This window comes from Pelobates fuscus, chromosome 1 (genome assembly GCF_036172605.1).
Source record: "Pelobates fuscus isolate aPelFus1 chromosome 1, aPelFus1.pri, whole genome shotgun sequence".
NCBI classification, from domain to species: domain Eukaryota; kingdom Metazoa; phylum Chordata; class Amphibia; order Anura; family Pelobatidae; genus Pelobates; species Pelobates fuscus.
In genome coordinates this window covers 320067686-320084078 of record NC_086317.1, presented here as the reverse complement: position 1 = coordinate 320084078, position 16393 = coordinate 320067686, and the positions used below count along the sequence as shown (strand labels likewise).

The 16393-nt window shown below is 38.6% G+C and overlaps 1 protein-coding gene across 3 annotated transcripts in view; it reads left to right on the top strand.

The window, feature by feature from the left end:
- LOC134615084 (serine/threonine-protein phosphatase 2A regulatory subunit B'' subunit beta-like) overlaps nucleotides 1–16393 on the top strand; it is a 77885-nt gene that overhangs the window by 42040 nt on the left and 19452 nt on the right. For all 3 annotated transcript variants that reach the window (XM_063459499.1, XM_063459490.1, XM_063459507.1), the window contains exons 2-7: nucleotides 6864–7049; nucleotides 8108–8211; nucleotides 9148–9250; nucleotides 10823–10897; nucleotides 13062–13148; nucleotides 15593–15746. In XM_063459499.1, coding sequence (XP_063315569.1) covers nucleotides 6864–7049; nucleotides 8108–8211; nucleotides 9148–9250; nucleotides 10823–10897; nucleotides 13062–13148; nucleotides 15593–15746 — 709 coding nt within the window. The remainder of the gene's footprint in view (nucleotides 1–6863; nucleotides 7050–8107; nucleotides 8212–9147; nucleotides 9251–10822; nucleotides 10898–13061; nucleotides 13149–15592; nucleotides 15747–16393) is intronic.

Here is a 16393-nt window from a genome sequence, read left to right as displayed (position 1 = left end):
AAGACACCCTAAAACCTGTACATGGGGGATACGGTTTTACTCGGGAGACTTTGCTGAACACAAATATTAGTGATTCAAAACAGTAAAAAAATATCACAGCGATATATAAACAAAACAAAAACAGACTATACTTTAGCCTCATTGATAGTCAACACTTATGAGGACACCCGGTATAAAATGACCATGGTCCCGCTCAATTCAGGTGAGGGAGGTGAGAAGACAAGCTGTGTGCATGAGTCATATACAGCAATGAACGTGATAGGTTGGGAATGAGTAGGTACCAGGAATGAGCAATAGCGGAGGTGTGGGCAATTCTCATTCCTGGGCTACCATATGCTCTCAAAGGCAACGTAACCAACCTGGCATTTTTCAATGTAAAAATATTTGACCCTGTAACTTTCAAAAACGCTTTTAAACCTGTACATGGGGGTACTGTTTTACTCGGGAGACTTTGCTGAACACAAATATCAATGAGGCTAAAGTATAGTCTGTTTTTGTTTTGTTTTCGAAGACCCTGATCTGGTTATATGGCTCAATGCTACTCTAGTTCACATTTATCGTAAAATAATAATTCTACCTTTCTGCATAAGTCACAGTTGTAGTTATTTTACTTTACTTTTCTTCTCTAAATACTCCTTTATTGCACTGGATTCTGATATGACAATAACCCTTGTGACATGTAATTTACTTCATTATGTACCGTATAAGCCGACCCGAATATAAGCCGAGGCCCCTAATTTTACCCCAAAAAACTGTGAAAACTTATTGACTCGAGTATAAGACTAGGGTGGGAAATGCAGCAGCTACTGGTACATTTCTAAATAAAATTAGATCCTAAAAAAATATATTAATTGAATATTTATTTACAGTGTGTGTATAATGAATGCAGAGTGTGTGTGTATGAATGTGTATGAATGCAGTGTGTGTGTGTTGCAGAGCCTTGGTGGGGGGGTGGGCAATTTTTTTTATTTTAATTTTTTTTATTTATTTTTTTTATTTAATTATTATTAATATATATTTTTTTTTTGTCCCCCCTCCCTGCTTGATATATGGCAGGGAGGGGGGCTCTCCTTCCCTGGTGGTCCAGCATTGGCAGTTCTGTGGGGGCTGCAGAGAGCGTTACTTACCTCTCCTGCAGCTCCTGTCAGCTCTCTCCTCCGCGCCGTCCGTTCAGCTCTTCTGTCAGCTCACACTGTAAGTCTCGCGAGAGTCGCGGCTCTCGCGAGACTTACACTGGGAGCTGACCGAGGTGCTGAACGGACGGCGCGGAGGAGGAGAGAGCTGACAGGAGCTGCAGGAGAGGTAAGTAACGCTCTCTGCAGCCCCCACAGCCCCTGTCTGTATTATGGCAATGTAAATTGCCATAATACAGACTATTGACTCGAGTATAAGCCGAGTTGGGGTTTTTCAGCACAAAAAATCTGCTGAAAAACTCGGCTTATACTCTAGTATATACGGTATTCTACTTTTGTGGAATGAGTGTTTTTAAAAGTGTGTATATAATTTGCTATTTCATCTAAATCTCCTATGCAGTTAGTGTAAGTAGTTTTCAAATACAGCCCTTTTAACAATAGATTGTTTTGGTTAGTAACCGTAGTATATGCAAGCATTTGTAACTTCAACTTATAATGAAAAAATAACCATTATAAAACTGCTGGGCGAGTTGTATCAATCTGCCTTTGTGCTCAAAATCCACCATTTCTAGTGTCTACTCTGAAAAGGAGGGGGTTAACTGAAAGGTAAGCTCTAACATTAGAAATAGAAACACATCCATTTAGATTTCACTCTATTTGTATTACAGCTCATTGAGATGTCTTTGTAAGGTAGGGGCTCTTGGCAACTCCCTATTGAGTTTTGTGCTACGGAGCTAGTTTGCCATGAAGTAATGGGATTGGCTGGCAAACAGGGTGTGTGTAATAATGTTGAAGAGCTTTATATGATTGGGGTATTCCTTTAAATCAGCGTTTCCCAATTGGTGTTCTGCAGAACACTAGGGTTCTGCGAGAACAAAATTGGGGTTCCGCCGTAAATCACCCCATCCAAGATGGCCACCTCTCCCTGCTGTTTCCAGAAGGTCAGAAACCGCAGAGATCGCGAGATTGCCACACACTTATGCATGCCTGCCCTGTGTCAGCCCGCCCACTCCTTTAAGAATTGCCCCCCCCCCCCCTTGTTATCCTAGACTATTCATTGAGCACTTTTCTTCCTGGCTTCCCCACTTCCTCTCATCTAGCACTCCTTCCCTTATACTTGAGGATTTCAATATCCAAATCAACAACCCCAATTGCAATGATGCCTCTCGTCTGCTCTCTGTAACCTCCTCCTTTGGGCTTACGCAATGGTCCAATTTAGCAACCCATACAGCGGGAAACACTCTTGATCTTGCCTTCACCAACCTCTGTACTGCCTCTAATGTCTCCAATATTCCTTTTTCTCAATCTGATCACCATCTGCTGACTTTTGACATTGGCATACCGAAGACCCAATTGACACCACAATCTGAACATCACTCTCACAGAAACCTCCAATGTCTTGACCTAGAGCATTTCTCCACTAATCTCCAAACTTTTTACCTATCTAAACCCTCACCTGTCCTAGTTCTGCAAGCTCCTACTACAATTCCACCCTCTCCTCTCAACTAGACATCATGGCACCTTGTACATTTAAACGCCGCAGGCGCCCCCAACAACAACCCTGGCACACCAAGCTCACTCGATACCTCCAAAAATGCTCCAGAACTGCTGAACGCTGTTGGAGAAAGTCTCACTGTGCATCTGACTTTCTCCACTATAAATGTATGCTGAGCGCATACAGCTTGGCTCTTTCCTCTACAAAAGTGAATTACTTCAATACCCTCATAACCACACTCTCCCGCAAACCCAAACGACTATTGCACACATTTAACTCTCTTCTTCGACCTGCTTTTCCTCCACCTACTAACTTGACCGCCTCAGACTTTGCAACTCACTTCACTGACAAGATCTCTACAATCAGAGAAGAGATCTATCATCCTTCTTCTTCCCCTTATAATACTTCCCCCTAACTTCACTACCTCTGCTGTTCTATGTTCATTCGCACCTGCTACATTGGAAGAGGTTTCTGCTCTGCTCCAGTCCTCCGGCCCCACCACCTGCTCCCTAGATCCAATTCCCTCGCATCTCATCCGTACTCTGTCTTCTTCTCTTTCTCCACCTCTCACTAAAATTCTCAATCTCTCGCTCTCTCTTCTGGTATATTTCCATCGCCCTTCAAACATGCAACTGTAACCCCAATCTTGACCCTAACTCCCCATCCAACTATCGTCCTATATCACCACTGCCTTTTGCATCCAAGATCCTTGAAAGAATTGTGCGAGATTGACAGACTTCCTCGAGACCAACTCTCTGCTAGACCCGCTTCAGTCTGGTTTCTGCGTTAATCACTCTGTGGAAACGGCACTGACCAAAGTATGCAATGATCTACTCGCTGCAAAATCTTGTGGTTATTACTCTATCCTAATTCTCCTTGACCTGTCTGCGGCTTTTGACACTGTTGATCATCAACAGCTTCTTCTCATCCTCCGCAATATCGGTCTACAAGATATTGCTCTCTCCTGGTGCTCCTCCTAACTCTCCCAGCGCACTTTCAGTTTTTTCCTCTGGCTCTGCTTCTTCTCCCCAACTCCTCTCTGTTGGTGTCCCCCAAGGTTCCGTCCTTGGTTCCCTACTGTTCTCCATCTATACTGCCTCCCTTGGTAAACTCATTAGCTCCTTTGGCTTCCAATATCATTTCTATGCAGCTGACACTCAAATCTACCTGTCCTCTCCTGATCTCTCCCCGTCCCTCTTGACTAGTGTCTCTGACTGCCTCTCTGCTGTTTCTGACTGGATGGCTGCCCACTTCCTGAAACTAAACTTGACCAAAACTGAAATTCTGGTCTTTCGTCCCTCAAGTGTTACTCCTGTGTCTGTCTCCCCCCCAAGTCAACGGTGCTACCATCAGCTCCACCACGCAGGCTTGCTGCCTAGGTGTTCTCTTTGACTCCGACCTCTCCTTCAAGCCTCCTGTTCAATCTATCGCCAAATCCTGTCATTTCCATCTCAAAAACATTGCGCGCATCCCTACTTAACGCCAGATGCGACTAAGGTGTTGGTCCATTCCACTGTCCTTTCTCGCCTTGACTACTGTAATCCGCTTCTCAGTGGTCTTACGTGCTCCCAACTTGCGCCATTATAGTCCATAATGAATGCGGCAGTGAGGCTCATCTTTCTGTCCGCCCGCACCTCCCATGCCTCGCCCTTCTGTCAGTCCCTACATTGGCTTCCTATAAAATATAGAGCTCAATTTATAATTCTGGTTCTTGCTTTCAAATCTCTACATACTGCTGCTCCCACCTATCTATCCTCCCTTATACACAAGTATGTCCCGTCTAGGCCCTTACGATCTGCTGAAGACTTCTATCTTCTGTCCGTCTATCTTCTGTCCGTACTCCCACCTCTGATGCTCGCCTTCAAGATTTCTCGAGGGCTGCACTGTTCCTGTGGAACTCTCTTCCCTCCTCTGTTAGATGCTTACCCAGTCTCCACTCCTTCAAAAAATTGTTAAAAACCCACTTCTTCATAAAAGCGTATCCATTAAACTGTTAATAGCTCCTGACTGATTCCTCTTCTGCAACTGTCACTAGTCTAATACTATCCTTACCTTTTTGTGTAATGTTACCCCACTCCATCTAGCATGTAAGCTCATTGAGCAGGGCCCTCATCCCCTCTGTTCCTGTGTGTCCAACTTGTCTGGTTACATCTAAATGTCTGTTCGTCCGCCCATTGTAAAGCGCTGCGGAATTTGATGGCGCTATGTAAATATCATAATAATTTAAGGTAAGAATCCCGGCTGTCCCCTCTCTCAGCCCAGTATTCCTTTATTCCTCTCTCCTCTCAGCATTCATTAACTCTTCTCTCCTCCCAGGATTCCTTCACTCCTCTCTCCCCCCTAGTGTTAAGCTAACCTTTTCTTTTCTCCAATATCACTCCATCTCTTTATTCATTTGTCACACCATCTCTCTTCCCAGAGTTGCTCTATTTATTTCCTCCTCTCCCTCCATCTCCCCACTAGCGTATCTCTTGCACAGACCTTCATTACTGCTGTTTTAAAACTTAACACTGTGCACCATGATGAGAGAACGTATCTCTACTGATCCGGAGAGGCATTATTATACACAAGTCAAGGGGTGTGTGTGTGTGTATATATGTGTGTGTTTTGTTTTTTTCAACATGAGCCAAAGACTTACAGACCAAGAGTAGACAAAGAAATAGCTAGCTCTATAAATAGCACATACACCAGGGCTGAAGGAGATTGTATCTCACCTCCCTCATTATAAAGGAAACCTACACCATTAGCATTATAGACTGGTCATCACACATTACAATCCAACACTGAACTTGCAGATTTTAGCCTAAATGTAAAACTCCCTGCAATTCACTGTTAAATGAATAATTTCTAAAGTATAAGAACTGTTCAATGAGAACATAAAAGTTCCAGGTTTTTTTAAATTAATAAATTAGATATGACTAGTGAATATTTTGGGGATGTCTTTTCTGAAATCTACCCCTTATATTTCTCCTTATTATTGCCTGACCTCCCCACCCCCACACCCATCCTTATCAACTAAACTTTGACATTTAGTGTAATTGCATTTGTGGCTCAAGTAATTGGCTGCCTCACACTGACTTGGCATATTGATCCAAGTGCAATATCTAACTTATTTTGATAAATGCTCCATGTAGTTCCCTATTCTCACAAGAGCAGGGGTTTGACTTTTTGTTGAAGTGAGACTTGCTTGCATAGTGACATATAGTGTTCATGGGAGTAGCTGCAGTTTCTCCTAACTACCAAATAATTGCAAGAGTGAAATGAGTATTAACGGGATTTTGGCAATTTTAACATTTTTTTTATTTATTTTTACTTACATATAATTTTATATATGTATATATGCACTTTTTGTTTCTGCATACTATCAGAAATCGGTGATATATCAAAAAATACTTTCTAAGGGCAGTTAACAAGTGTCCTTTGCAGTCAAGTGGTAAAATATGTAGTAAAGTGTTCTCTTTACTCAATGACTGAGCCAAAATCCTGCTTATGTTCATTTCTTTTAAAAAAAAAAAAAAAATTAAAAAAAGCATCCTTTGCAGTCAGGTAGTGAAACCTTTTTAAAAGTGTTCTAATCGTTTTGCTCCAACACTGATTAAAATTCCTTCTTACATTACGTTCTTTCTAACCGCATTGTAAAAAAACGCATCTATTGCAGCCACTTATTAAAAGGTTTGTGGTACGGCGGGTTCCACAATGCTTTTTCGGGGGTTCCACGATGTTGGTATATGATGTCAAAGGGTTCCACGGAAAAAAACTTGTGAACCCCTGCTTTAAAGGAACACTATATAGCATTAAGACTACAAATCTGTATTCCTTAAAACTATGCATTGTTCTATACAGGTCCTCCCTCAGCACTGCTCATCTCTTCTCCCCCAGCAACATCAATGCCTTTCACCCCAATGGTCTGGTCCAGTGCTCTTTATAAAGGAGCATTGGGGACGTGATGTGCATGCACATCCAAACTGCCCCATGAAATCATTGTATTTTTTATGGGCTTCCAGGTCCCGCCACACAGCTACTAGAGGTGGATCCAACCGTGCAATGTAAACATTGCAGTCTTCAGGGTTAAAAGTGCAGGACCAGTGAACTCAGACCACTTCATTAAAAAGTGGTATAGGTGACTTTAGTGACCTTCTTAATGTACAGTATTCAGAGGCTAATTTTGGTATTGTGGTGTTTTGTTTTTTGTGTACATAAAATACAATTTAATTTCTTCATGCATTCCTTTGTAGGCACAGCCAAAGAAAGAGGAGCCATTGACGCCTGCCTTAAGCCAAAATATTCCAAAATTTTATTTCCCTAAAGGGTGTCCAAAAGACAATGTTAACATTGATTGTATCATTTCAAAAATAGAGAAAACCTTCTCTCTTTTTCCCAATGAAAGAGCAACACTCGATGATATGGGCAAAGTGGCTAAGGTATGTAATGGATATAAATGTGTGCTGTTTTGTGGTACTTTTATGTATAGGTGTATATTGTTAGACTGTGAACCTATGATTCTCCTATGCTGAGTAGTTTGTGTTAAGGCTGTTGTCCAAGACATACACCCAAGTTCCAAACTCACTTAAGAAAAAATAAATTGTTGATTTGAGATTTTGAGGGGTTAATGACTGAAAAGTAGGAAACTGCAAGGAAAATAAACAATTTAATCGTGCCATCAATTGGAAACAAAATTTAAGTGTGTCAAAAATATGATTTCATTTTGCAGATTAAGTTCTTATTTTATGCCAAAAAAGCCACTATAGTCTGAAGTATAGCTTTTAGAATTGTTTCACATACATGTCTTACATTATTTTTGGGTATATTGTGAATATATGTAGGCTGAAATATTTTAACTTATTGTTTTAAAGACAGATTTAATATCTTCTTGTGAAAATAACTTCCTAATGCATAACAAAGGGATATAAACTTTTTTTGTTTTTTTTGTTTCGCTAATCTAGTTTAATAGTCTGTTATGTAGACAATGCCAAATTTCCCTATTGGGACATATTCACAGGACATTTTCGAAGACAGATCTGTTTTTTTCAATTCAGAGTGCTTGCCCTAGCCTGCTTTTTATCATGAAGCTGTATTCTAGTGTGTGACATCCACACTCCTATATATGGCAATCGGGTAAACATTTGTTTCTGCTGCTAGACCTTTTGTTTTATTCCTTGCTGTCCCTAAATTCTCTGCCATGGATATTTGATTTATAGCAATACACAATGACTTGTATTCCTAATACACACAGACACAGTTTTGATTTCTGATCAGACAAAATTATTTCTAATGACATCCGAATTCCTGTGTGTATGATGAGATTCAGCTGATATAAGCCATCCCTAATTTGACACAGTTAAGGCTGATGGAGGTGGGAGGGGGGTGGGGGACATGCATTATAATGGAATAGTGGGGTGGGACAAAAAATTCAATAACAAATTTAATCAGATTTGTAATTCTGTGTAAATTTTTGTTTCCACCTCCTACATAATTGCAGGCTTGTGAATGTCCTCTTTATTGGAAATCACCATTGTTTTATGCGGCTGGAGGTGACCGAACAGGATTTGTGTCTGTCCATAAGTTTGTTGCAATATGGCGAAAGTGAGTAATCCCTCTTTTGGCTGTGGCTCCATTTTTGTTTTGTGGTTGGGAAGATTTAATGTTAAAATAAAGATCAATGCGTTAAAAAAAGAAGGAAAAAAAGTGTTCTTCCAACCTTCAGAGAAAATAACTTGAACAACCTCTGTTAAAATGAGAGAGCTGAGCTCTACAGGTAAACTTATAACTGCACTTTTCTCATAATAATATTAGGCATGTTATTCATGGGAATTGGAAATTGTGTGTTTAAAGCTCATGTGTGTATCCTAAACTAGCAAATTACAGTAACTAGAGATAGATATCTATCTCATTGGCATGGTTTGTTCTTTAGGTGGATACTTTTGACATGCTTTATTATTGTGTGTGTGTAGACAAGGCACTCATCCTGTATTTCCTCTAGTGGATCAAATGCCTAGGTGCATATATATATGTGTGTGTGTGTGTGTTAATTATACCTTTTTCTTTTTTTTTTTTTTTTTTTTTAAACCATTTCAACTCCCTTTTTGCCAGTATGACTGTATACCAGCTGTGACAGTATTACTTATTACCTACTATTTTATAAAGTCATGTGGACCTGCCACTTTTTTATAATGGCATTTTACTGAACTGTGCACAGTCAAGAGAAGGAAGAGACCGCTTTGTTTCCTGCGTGCCTATTAAAATGGCAAAATAACCTTTGAAAAAGCCTTGGGCTGGTATTTGTACTTTTGCAATGGTTGGAAAGTGAGAAAATATGGTGGTCCAGAGAAAGCACTTTAACGCAGTACTCTGAATCATTGCATGTTCGTGGCTAAGGTGCTTAATCCATTTTCAACTTTTTTTCCTTAACCAGAAACTTCCCATCAGACCCTCTATTATTTCCTAGATAACACAATGTATATGTACACTTATTAATATATAATAATAAAATTACTAATGTGTGTTCATTTTATTTTTTAGGATCTTGCAGACATGCCATGACGATACCGCTAAGTTCATGCAACTCCTAGCCAAGCCTGGATGCACTTATTTGGAGAGAGAGGACTTTGTTCCCTTTTTACAGGTATGGGTTAATGTTCATGTATTACACGCAATTGAGTTCTGTTATACAAATTGTAGATAATACAAAATTGTACTTACATTAATTCTCAGATTGCAAATGTATCACTAATACTTGATTGAAATGTTCTTTTGTGTAGAATTAACCGTTTGCACTCATTTGTCACATTGCTGTGAACAGACTTTGCTGCTTATAGAGCAAAAGCCCACTCTCTAGTCTAGAACATTTGCCAGCAGTGATCTCAGCAGAGGAGAAGGGCATTGAAAGAACAGAGCTGTTGCCAGAGCAACTTATTTTGTTTTCAAAACCTTTGTATTGAGGTTGTATGTAATTAAACTTGAGGATGGTTGCTTTTGTTTTTGGTACTCAAATGCCTTATGTAAATGGTAATGCCATACCTGTCAAAATCCTCCTCTTGCAAGACTCCCTTAGCCAAGTTTCTTGACCTTTGCCATGTTTACCCCTTGGATTTACCCCTTGGAGTTTAATGCAAAGGCATTTTAGGCTGTCTTGCAGGATAGGATTTTTGGGGGTACCTGTTGAACGAGAATACATGAAATTATTAGTATGGTCCGACTTTAGATTTGATGCATTTTTACCCATGTAACGATATTTCACATTGTGACGAAGAGGCCGACCAGGCACGAAACATGCTTTTACTCACTTTTCTGCATTGTAATTATTTTATTTATTTATAAAATATTTTGCCAGGAAGGATACCTTGAGATTTCTCTCATTTTCAAGTATGTCCTCGGTCCACAAACATTACATTGTTATATATAATATAATATAAAAAAATATTAAAATAAAACTATAAATTTACAAAGAACAGGTAAGACCGTTATTACAGGTGCATTCTGTACCAGGGTATGTTGACAAGGATCTCTTAAATGATTTTATACCGGAGGAAGATTTGATAGTGTCTGTGAGTTTATCGCATTATTGAGGTGCTCTGTAGGAAAATGATGATCAAGTTGCTTTATTTTTGTATTATGGTATACTAAATAAAGTGCTGGTACTGTATCGGACATTGTATGAAGTGGGAAAATCTGGGGAGAGCACTCTACTCGGGTAGGGTGGGAGTTTCCCAGAAAAGCTCCTGAGCACAAGGCTAGAAAAATGAAGAGTGCATCTGGACTCCAGCGAAAGCCAGTTTACCTCTTTTAACACGTCACAGTGGTGGGTCATGTAATTATATTATAGCACAATATATTTTTAAATGGTGAAGCTCTTTAAGTGACAAAGATATGTGCTGATAGCTGTGCTATTTTTTTTCTATTCTAGCAAAAAAACCTAACACACTTTTTTTTTTTTTTTAAGCTTGTTGATGAAATGATTTTAATAAACTTTTTTTGTTTGTGTATGTGTATATATATATATATATATATGTGTGTGTGTGTATGTATATATAATTTTTTTTTATTATTATGGTTTCTAAACACTTATGGGAAAAAAATAAACACTTTGTTTTTTGTTTTGCTTGTTTCTTGCATTGGATTGCTGCGAGTAACCTGACTTCTTAAAAACTAGAAATTGCGGGCAAGTTCTCATACAGTGTAATTTTATTTTTATCAGGATGTGGTAAACACTCATCCACATTTAACATTTTTGAGAGAAGCTTCAGAATTTCATTCTCGCTACATCACCACTGTAAGTAAAATTTATTTTTTTCATTTATTTCTCCTTCTTATATCTTATACCATCGAGTAGTAGTATTCTGTGTTCACTGAATCCTATTGGGATGATAATGTGTGGTCACGTGAAATGGGGATTCTAATTGTCTGTTATCAAACCTACAACAGCCCCACATATTTTTTTAAATATTTCATTTGTTTCATTCTCCTAGAATTGAAGCGGCCTTCTGCACTCCAGATTTTGTAGATTACATCTCCCACAATACTCCTACAGCCATCATGTTGGCAAAGCTTCCTGGGAGATGTAGTCCACAACAACTGGAGTGCCGAAGGCTGGCTATCCCTACTCTAAGCACCAAAACATTACATCTTAATGTATATCTTGCCATTTCTGAGAAATGTAAAGGTTTATTTGTGACCAAACAATGACATGACCTCAACTTCACCCCTTAGACGTTTGAAGGTCCTCACCTCGGTACTATGTATGTGACATGCTTAAAATTGCCTCTCTTGCTATGACATGAGTGCCTCATTTTCCCTAACTTTTCTTGCCTTTATCCCAATGTTTTATGATCTCCTAAAAACAAAACTCAAAGGAAAAGATAAAAAAAAAAACATTTTGCTTTTGACTCGTAAACCATAGTGATTTAATGATTGATTTATTTTGAGGACAATATATTTTGTTACAAGAGTAGATTTATAATTCTATATTTGTTACAATAAATAGTGTTATCCTTGTCGAAATGTAGTGGAGTCCCCACAGTTGTTGCCAAATAATTGCAAATTGGCAAAAGATTCACTGATCTTTGTTTAGGAATTTGATGACCATTGTATGTTGTAACTTGACCTTCCTGCCCATTTCCAAGTCTGATGGATATTGAAAAGCATTTTAGTACTGGGTGAAATTTTTTGTTTTTTGTATTCCATGCAACAGGGCTTTAATCGTTCATTGTAGCCCTTAAGTATTTTTATTAATCTCCCTCCTGTTCATTTACTCTTTGTATTTTTTCAGAATTTACATCATATACCAGGCGATCCTGGCACAGCCAGAATAAACCCAGTAAATTAATTTAACCTCATGGTGCCACATGTGCAAGTGCTGAGTTTGCTGGCCCAAGTTAGACAAAAACTTGGGCCAGCAGAATGAAACAATAGTCTTGTTTTTATTAATCTCCCTCCTGTTCATTTACTTTTTTTTGTATTTTTTTTGTAACTATGTATAAGTTTGAAAATGGGGTTTAGAATTGTTTGAACCCTAGAAATTTCATTATTAAGAGTCTTGCATTATTAAGAGTCTTGTACTACTAAGGCATTTGCCGTATTAAAGGGACACTATAATCACCCAGACCACTTCAGCTTGTTGAAGTGGTCTGGATGCACTGTACCTATTGCACTTAATGCTGCAATGTAAAACATGACTGTTCCAGAGAGAGTGCAATGTTTACATTGCAGCACTAACTCTGCCTCTAGTGGCTCTCTTCCTGGCACTTATAGTGTCCCTTTAACAAGTACATCCCTGTCCAGGCTGTTGTCATCACACAGTGATGTACTGAGTGCAATGATATGATATGAGCATCTGCTGATTGGCAGAAAGTACTTTTTGGGCATTTTTTTTTCATAACTTGGGCCAGCACATGTGGCACAATGAGGTTAAATTAACTTACTTGGTTTATTCTGGCTGTGCCAGGATCTCCCTGCATATGTCAGTTCTGAAACTGGATCCATTTTAGTTGTGTATTTCGTAAAAATGAAAATCCTGCACACCCTTATAAGGGAGTGCGCTGGATTTTCATTTTTACTGTACTTATTGGCCCCCAGCAGCACCCCATTTAAGCATGTTCAGGTGAGTGCAACCAACCCCATGTTTTTCTCGCAGTTGTGTATTTTGTAACACCGCTCCCCTCTAATAACGTTGTTTTTTTGTTGTTTTTTTAATATATATATAAATGCCTCTTATATCAGATCTATTCTTGTGTCCATTATATTCACAAGTGTTTGTGTTACACTTTTAAGTTTATTTTTTATTAGAGTTAAACCTCTCTCTGTCTTGTAGACTGTTTGGCAGTGCTGCATAGTTAATCTCCATTGGGTATCTGAGAGCTGCTCCAATAATACAAGGGGTTGGTACACCCTAATTGGCTTTGTGACTTCTTTATAATTTCTTGATTTGTATCCTTTAGGTCATTCAGAGGATATTTTACACTGTGAATCGATCGTGGTCAGGCCGAATAACGTGTGCTGAACTAAGGAAAAGTAATTTTTTACAGGTGAACATAATCGGTGCTGCTTAGTTGGGATTCTTAGTTTTTAGCATAATAGAGAAATTGACATTGCCCAATCAGGATTTTCACATCAATGTAAAAGACACAAGACATGGTGCCAGAGTATTGTAGTAGTAAAGTCCACCTGAAATTGAAAGGATAGGAAATTTGTCTTTCATCAGGTATGGATTCTATGGATTCAGATATGCAAGTGTAAGCATAAAAAAATAAAAACTTGAACTTCCTTCTCCCTGCTGACAGTCACTGTGTAACATTCCTGCATGATAGAAGTGACAGGAAATGTGTTGCAAAATGCATATTTTAATGCATTTAAACAATGATGTTAAAAACTATGCATTTATGAACTTTTTGAAGTTAAGCTGAGCTGCCCTCTTTTCATACAACACATGCTTCTGTAAAGCGGGTGATATTTAACAGAGAACCAGCGTGGAAACAGGCAGCATAATATAACATTATATGAAAACTTGGCCAATAAACAGTTTAGTGAATGTACGTTGGGAATCTGTACGGTTATTTATATTGCTGCCACATAATTACTGGATCATAATTACTGGACCATGACTTCATTAAGCTAAAGTTTGTTTTAATGCTTAGCTTGACCCTTTAACCAGTGATGCTGGAACGGTTTGTGGCCTGAGATACTTGCGTTACCTGGTAACCGCGGGAACTGCCAATCCAGCCCTTCCTGGCCATGTGATCGCGATGACACCTGGGTTGTTTACTTTTGCAAATAGGGGGGGATGGGAGGGGTAGAGGCTGGTACTTTTGTACTAGTTAGATCTCTCTGAACAAATATGAATGTTAACTTTGAACAGGGTTTATGACTAACTGGCTTTGGCAAATGAGATGCCTTGATGGGGTAATTTGCATTCCTGGGCTGCCAAATGGTCTCAAAGGCAACATATGCCAATCAAACTTCAATGTGCAAAAACTGAAATGGGCAAGCTCTTTATTTGACCCTGTAGTTTTCCAAAACACCATAAAACCTGTACATAGGGGGCATTGTTGTACTCGTGGGACATCACAGCATGTAAATATGTGTAATTCTGGCAGTAAAATTTTGACATTCACAGTTAAAGTGCCATGCAGAACTTGGAAAATAGTTTATTCATTTCACTCGCTTTTTTAGATACTATTCATATTAAATAATTTAATATATAAAGATCTCATGTGAAATGAATCCCCTGTTTCTCCTGAACAAAACTATATATAATTGTGGGTGCACTTAATTTGAAATAGGTACATTATGGTTGAACAGACCTATAGCTCAAATTCTAGGTTTTGTTTTGATCATAACTTCTGTGCCTCTTGCAGCCATATTGTGGTTTGTTGTCATCTGCTCTGTGAATATTGCACAAGAAGGTCTAAATACAGTGGAATTTGTTTTCTTCCTCATAGTAATATCCACTAGTAGTTTTGGCTAGCTCAGTGCAGAGGTTACATTTTTTTATTCTATTTTAAAGAATAAAGTTGTATTCAGGACAGGTGCACATAGACCTCTGCAAAGTACCTTGTAAACCTTAAAGTCCCTTTACTTTTTACTTGGTGCCTGCTGGCCAAGTCATCTTGCATGGGGACCACAGACCTCTGCGTGTAATCAAGTCTACATATATACAGTATATGCTCCCAGCACCTGTTACATTGCTTGGATTTCTACTAGTGAGACTGCCAGGAGACTATATCACATGCAAACACTGCTTTACACGTGTTCGCCAAAGCAAATTTAGGGCGCAATCATAGCCATGATGCAGACCAGGCCACCAGCAATGCACAACATGGATAGGTATTCCTAGGACTTGGACATGCTTGTCTATTCTGAGTCCTGCAGCCCACTTTGAAATGACCTGATATGACATTGACTTGTTGTGGAGGACTGACACAGACGAAGTATTGTCTTATATCAAGGTTCTCACGTTCAGCATCATGGAGTTGGTATTGGTGGGCAACGCCATATTACGTTACCGGTAATTTAATACAACAAACTAGAGACTTTCAGTGAAAGTGAAATCTGTTTCAGGAATGAAGCATAGTTACAAAAAAAAAACAAATTCAAACAACCTAAAAATTTTATTAAGCAAATTTCTCCACATCTCACTAAACCCTGCTCTGCAGTAGAGGCAATGCTTCACTAAATGCGTAATAATGTGAACAAATTGAGCACAAACCCAGTTAAAGTAATATCAATTTGAAGTTCATAAGTTGGTAGGATGGTTCTACAGCAAGTAATGCTGATGCATGAGGCAAAATAACTGCTGTTGACTATATGGGCTCTGTGGGTATATATTAACAGGAATTAATTTCCGTTGCAGCTAATGAAATCTGTTGGGGCTTATGTCTTTAGGAAGGAATGGAAAGCAGCACCCTCGTGTGCATATGAATAACTTGTACTCTGCAGATCATCTGACTGTTTTATGATTCTTTGTTTACAGCATGTTGCGTTGTTGGAAGAGGAAGATATCAATCAGTCAACAGATTACTTTTCTTATGAGCATTTCTATGTCATCTATTGCAAATTCTGGGAACTTGATACAGACCATGACTTGTACATTGATGAACAAGACCTTTCCAAGCATAGTGATCATGGTATGAGTGTGTGTTAGTACATCTATGTATGCAAGATATATTATGAATATATAATACCAATACTGTAAATACAAGAGCTCACAATTCGTTTGAGTGGTAATAAGATTTAAATGGATCCTATTTTGATATTGATAACAAAAAGGAATAATCTAAACTTTGGTCCAAAATAGGACGTGTAGCTGTTAAATCTTATGCACTTCTTACAACCAAAATAGAACGTGTGACTTGCTAAATTTCATTGAAATTGTTTATGAAGAGCTGTTGGATTAATATTTGACATCCCCACTTTATTACAGTAAGTAATCTCTGGATACTAATAGCTGAAGTTTAAATTTAAGTTTGAAAACTACTTTAAGTTTGAAATGCAGAAACATTTGCAAAGTAATGTGATATCACTTTTTTATTTTTTTATATAAAAGCTTTCACTTTGTATTTGGCACTACAAAACAAGAATTTCAATTGAAGTGTTGATTGTACTGCTGGAATGTTGGTGATTAAAGAGTCTCTTTGACGTTCAGCTGTGCTGGGTTTTCCTTTTCTGGAATACAGTTTAGGAGTTGGTGGTTCCCTGTGTAGAGATGTACACTGCCTGGCCAAAAAAAGTCACACACTCTAATATTTTGTTGGACCGCATTTATCTTTGATTA